At 41.5% G+C, this 5,912-nt stretch overlaps 1 protein-coding gene across 1 annotated transcript; it reads left to right on the top strand.

Annotated features, from left to right (window-relative positions):
* Positions 1 to 3,040: 3,040 nt before the first annotated feature.
* On the top strand, positions 3,041 to 5,518 carry sox14 (SRY-box transcription factor 14). The gene has a single exon (XM_026912723.3). The coding sequence runs from the start codon at positions 3,536 to 3,538 to the stop codon at positions 4,268 to 4,270; it is 735 nt and encodes a 244-aa protein (XP_026768524.1). The 5' UTR covers positions 3,041 to 3,535; the 3' UTR covers positions 4,271 to 5,518.
* The last annotated feature ends 394 nt before the right edge of the window (positions 5,519 to 5,912 follow it).

The following is a 5,912-nucleotide window of genomic DNA, read 5'->3' as shown; positions in this document are numbered from 1 at the left end:
GTCCAGGTTTAGTTCCTAAACTAGCCTAATTCAGTAAAACGCATGTGAATCTGCGCCCTGTGGGTCAGAGAGTCACTGAGGAGGAAATATTTCCGCTGAGATTTAAGATGCATTCATGTCAGGACACATGCTTTTTTTTTTTTTTTTTTTAATTTCAGTCCACCTTTCTTACCTTTCTCTTATACTGTGTCAAAGTTAAAACATTCGCTCTTAGAAGAACCAAAAAAAGCGATGCCCTGGAATATCTGAGCACACAGGATACAGTTTCCTAAAACAATTTAGCGTTTTCACTTCCAGTTGGATTATTTCTGTGCATTCTTTTTTTTTCATAGCAGTTTAAAACAGTTTCTGAAATGTGATATTGGTTTCCATTGCTAAATTCACTTAATCTCTCCACTATTTATTTTTGCTCACTGATTGCAACCTGCCTTTGAATCCGACGTCGCAGAGAAAGGCAGTTAGTTTGCGCTGAGATTTTCCTAACATGAAAAACAAAAAGAAAAAAAAAAAAAAACCTAGACACTTTGGACACTTCTTTTAATTCAAATTACACATTTCTATGCGCTCTATTGTGATTAACTCCAAATAACTAAATATTTTCAGTGTGGTTTATTTCACAAATAATTACATGACGTTTTTTTTTTTTTTTTTTTTCCCAGATTTCCCCTCTCTGTGTAAAACAGACGGGGTTCAGGAGAATTAACCCCCCCCCCCCCTTCCCCCAATAATTTACATTAATTCCCGCTGTAATTTATGCTTCTGCATCACACTGCTGAAATGGAGTGGGAGGCTGAGAGGCAAAGCTTGATAGATATCAGCATACAAGAAACCCCCTTTACTTAAATCCACTCAGTTCAAATTATACCGCGCTCAAAAGCAAGATTTTTTTTTATTTATTTATAAAATTTAATATTAGTTTTTTGAAAAATAATTCCTATTATTATTTATTATTTGTAAATATCCGCATTCTAAAGCCTAAGTGGCATACGCATGAGTGAAAACTTGTTAAATAAAAAGTGTAAAATCGGCTAAGAACTAAAATAAACCCAAAAACTGCAAGTGAGTGCTGTTGGTGAAAGAGAAAAGAAAACCTGTGACTTACAGCAGTGTTAACTTCTACCACCTCGACACTGCACTGTAGCTTAGATAAGAAGTCGCACAGTAATTTGTACTGTCTTGGTGAAATATGGACGCTGATGTTTTTAATCCAGACTCTTGCTTGTAGGGTCGAGTGTGGAAATATGAAATACACAGTTTGTAATGTAGATGAATATACCATGCAGCTATATTAAGAAAGCAGAAAAATGCTAAATTGCAGGCACATCTTCAGGGCCATCTCTCTGTGCTAAAGAGCACACTGGGCCAAAACTGTATTTCAGTGAGGATTCAAATCAGAGCCAGCCTCTGATAGATCAGCTTTCTCAGCTTGTCTCGCCTCGGGCTGATTTTACTACACTGATCTTTTTTTAAACAGTCACATTTACATGTTAATGTCCTTCAGTACAGGCTGCCTTAAACATCTTCCTCTGGGAGGAAAAAAAAATAAATCAGAAAGAAAGACACACTCCGGTGTGACCATGACGCGTTCAAACAGCCGTTTGTTTTACTTTAAATGAATCCCGAATTTACTTTCACAAAAGGGCACGAGCGCAACCTTTTTTAAAATGAACAATTTATATTCAATACACGAAAAGGATAAGTTAATTATTCGACTAAGCTAATTCAGAAATACAGAATTTACTGGGGAAACACATGCAAAAAGAAACAATCGTTTTGCGTGTTAATTCACACTGCATGAGTCCCTTCATTTAATCCTTACTGGAGCCAATAATCCGACACTATAAGGATTTTTTTTCATGTTAAGTCAAAAGAATAATAATTAAGACACAATATATCCAAATTGATTTCCCCGTGCGACAACCCCAATGGCATCACTTTGATCACTTCACATACACTGACAACAGACAAGGCTAGAAAGTGTTCCTAATGTCAGATTTTGGAGTGTGGACATCAGTGTGTGCTGACCTCCATTCAGTATGAGGTCTATGTGGGCATGTTTTACACCAGGGCGCTTTGCTGGGAGATCAGAGCTGCGAAACAGGTGCGCGCGCGCGCACACACACACACACACACACACACACACACACACACCCGCGCAGCCTGTCCCAGGAGACTTCTGGACAATTGTTCTCGTTTAATAAATATTGGCCCGAGGGGACACTGCTCAGACGCACAGCGCTTTTATTTCAATAGCCGCTTTATTATTATTATTATTATTATTATTATATATTTAGGATGTGTTGTGTATATTTATCCAAGCTGCTGCTGGAGACCTTTTAATCTTTTAATTGTGTTTATTTTATTCTCAGTTCCTCCCAAAGGACACCGCTTTACCACTTGCTGCCTAAAGTGTATTTGTACTGTAATAAATAAATACAAGGCGAACCCTCCCTGTCAGCAAACCTAATGTAAATTAACATATAAATGCTACACAATCAATTTTACATTGTTCTTATATTGTTGGTGTGTGCAACATTTATAATAATCACCTTTTTAACGCTATTAAATATTAGTCGGCTCGTGACCCCGAATATCACCTTATAGCTTATATTATATCAGCTTATATTTATGTTTTTTTTTTTCTCCTTTAAAAGCAGCGGGCGCGCGTGTTAATGATTGTTAATATTTAACCAGAGGTGTGTGTGTGTGTGTGTTTGTACAGCTGAAACTAAAAGGATTTAGGGGATGGAGGAGAGTGGAGTAGCTGGCCCTCCTTTTATTCATGCCTTCTCAAATCTTTATTGGCGTTGTGATATGGTCCGCGCAGCGCGCGCGCGTGTGTGTGCGTGTGTGTGTGTGTGTGTGTGTATATGGTGCGCGCGCGTGTGTGCGTGTGTGTGTGTGTGTGTATATGCGTGTATGGTGCGCGCGCGTGTGCGCTTTGTCCGTAGGTGTTGCGCTCAGTGTGTGTGTGTGTGTGTGTGTGTGTGTGTCTTAGTGCTGATTGGGCGCTCAGGTTGGACAGTGAACGCCCTGCCGTTTATGTGCAGCCCAGCCTTTCAACTCCGCCGCCTTTTGGCTTCCATTCACGAGCTTTTTCTACTCATTTCCTAAGCCAGGTGCTTCGCAAAAGACGACAAACCTCCGAGAGGGAAGAGAAAACACACACACGTACGCATACACACACGCACATACACACACACACACACGCAGACAGACACACACAAACACCCAGAGTTCACTCGTCGACCACGGGACTTTTTTGCCTCACCTCGGCGGATTTTTGGCAGCTGCACACTGGGTGTTGAAGAGGAAAGAAACATTTATAACCATTTGCTGAAACTCGTAAGAGTTGCGCGGTTGGATTTTTTCACCGATGCCTTTTTCACAGTTCTTCTCCGACTCTCCAGAAGTGGCATGATCGGCGTCCGTCAGCAAGACAGGTGAATTATTTCCTCCACTCGGTTTTGGTGGCATAAACATTTTGACGTTATTTTACTTGGACTGAACGGTGTGCGTGTCGCTTAACAAAGCCATGTCCAAGCCGGCCGATCACATCAAGAGACCCATGAACGCCTTCATGGTATGGTCCCGCGGCCAGAGGAGGAAAATGGCCCAAGAGAATCCCAAGATGCACAACTCTGAGATCAGCAAGAGGCTCGGTGCCGAGTGGAAGCTTCTCTCCGAGGCTGAGAAGCGGCCCTACATTGACGAGGCCAAGCGGCTGCGCGCGCAGCACATGAAAGAGCACCCGGACTACAAGTACCGGCCGCGGCGCAAGCCCAAGAACCTGCTCAAGAAGGACCGATATGTGTTCCCGCTGCCCTACTTGGGCGACGCTGAACACTTGAAAGCACTTCCGGTTTCCGGTGCCGACTCGTTGTTGGCTTCCGGGCCGGAAAAAGCTCGCGCGTTCTTGCCGCCGGCGGCCTCTGCACCCTACTCGTTCCTTGACCCAAGTCAGTTCGGCTCCAGCGCTGCGCAGAAGATGGCCGATATGCCACACGCTCTTGCCGCCGCCGCCGCTGGCTCGCTGCCCTACGCCTCCTCACTCGGCTACCAGAACGGCGCGTTTGGCGGCCTGGCGTGTCCGGGGCAGCACACACACACCCACCCGTCACCCACCAACCCGGGCTATGTAGTGCCCTGCAACTGCACAGCGTGGTCAGCGGCGTCCAGCCTGCAGCCCCCCGTCGCCTACATCCTGTTTCCGGGCATGGGTAAGAGCGGCATCGACCCGTACCCCACAGCGCACGCCACGGCCATGTAAAATAACACCTAAAGTCGAGCAGAGGGACAGTTTTTACTTTGGAAACTTGAACCACGTAAAACACATACTCTCACACACGAAGTTACAAGAGCAAACAGACAGTCGGGCTCTCCGAAAACTTCTACCATGTTCAAACAAAAGACGTTTCTGCCTGGAAACTTTAACGATGTAAAATAAATCAGTTAATAAATTAATTAATAGCCACGCAGTTAGAGGGTGTTCAGCGCACAAGAAAACTCCACGGAACCTTCAGTGAGGTTACCCTCCGAAAACAGAGGGAAAAGACAACTTTTTTTTTTTTTTTGGAAACTTGAATAATGTTAAAGAAAAAAAAACAACAGGTCATATAAACAGTTGTAAAGCAGCCAAAAGCCGCTGCTGCTCTTTGAAAACTTGAAGCGCGTGAAGTGACCCAGGTGTCCCTGTCTGCAAGCCTGACCTCTGCTGCATCATGCCACCAGGCACAAGTGCAAAGCTCACTGTGTAGAGGCCGTGAGGACTTTCAGAACTGGAGAAAAACTTTCAGTGTTTTCATCATGCCCGTTTTTTCCCTCTGGACCTCTGCATGGGAACTTGGGAGTAGATGTGAGAGATCAAGGAGCCCTGAACTGTAAGAAATGTAAATGTTATAACATTTATTAACGGCTATCCGATTAAGGATGCCTTTAACTTTATTTATTATGTACATTTTTGATGCTATACTAATAATAATTTTGTTTCATGATATTATTATTATTGTTATCTTATTTTAAAGGCCCATTTGGTTTGCACAAGTGACACTCACCCTTCATATCTCTTGTATATTGTACTTATATTTTAGCACTCAGATAAACTGGCTTGGATCACGCTTAGAACTTTTTGAGTTGGATGAACATACGGGTTATATTGTTTATAGGCTATTTATCAAACCGGTGCATAAAATTAGACAACTATTTAAAACATCAAGTGGAAAAAAAAAATATCTTTTTAACATTTTTCTTTTCTTTTTTTTTTTTTTTTCAAATTGTGGTTCAGCGCTAGTCACGTTCAATTCATCTGAGGAAGAAGGAGCTGGAGTTTGAAGCGAAGCAGTTAATGTTGTGGTTTTATTATGATGATTATTATTATTTTTCAACTGCGATGGTAATTTAAAAGCTGTACTAATGTTATGGAAAGGAAGATGTATCCAAATGGGTGATACCTCGATTCTTTGTTCATTTGCCTGAGCAAAGACATTTTGAATAAAGACAATCTGTCTTCAAAATTATACACACGTGGTTATGGTTATATTGAATATTTTCCGCATATTTCGACGAAATAATTTTGGGTTTAAGATCACTGTATAGGGTAGCATATAACTTAATTAACACCTCAAACAGGTTATATTTATCTTATCGGGAAATCTTATTACGCAAAGCATTATTTTATAATAATAATAATAATAATAATAATAATAATGTAAAATGAAGCTTATTAAATAATAAAATGCTTGACCAAATATTCAGTTAAAAATGATTGCATTTTAAGCATCCTTATAAGGTTTTAAATTGAAAGCATTAATAACTGCTCGTAGACCAGTGTGTGAAAATGAATTAAGGCTGCATGTGCAGAGGATGTATGCAGAGGTGCAGCAGGAGTGTGTAAACAGCACAGTGTGTGAGAG

Source organism: Pangasianodon hypophthalmus, chromosome 2 (assembly GCF_027358585.1).
Source record: "Pangasianodon hypophthalmus isolate fPanHyp1 chromosome 2, fPanHyp1.pri, whole genome shotgun sequence".
NCBI lineage: Eukaryota > Metazoa > Chordata > Actinopteri > Siluriformes > Pangasiidae > Pangasianodon > Pangasianodon hypophthalmus.
This window is presented reverse-complemented; position numbering and strand designations above follow the sequence as displayed.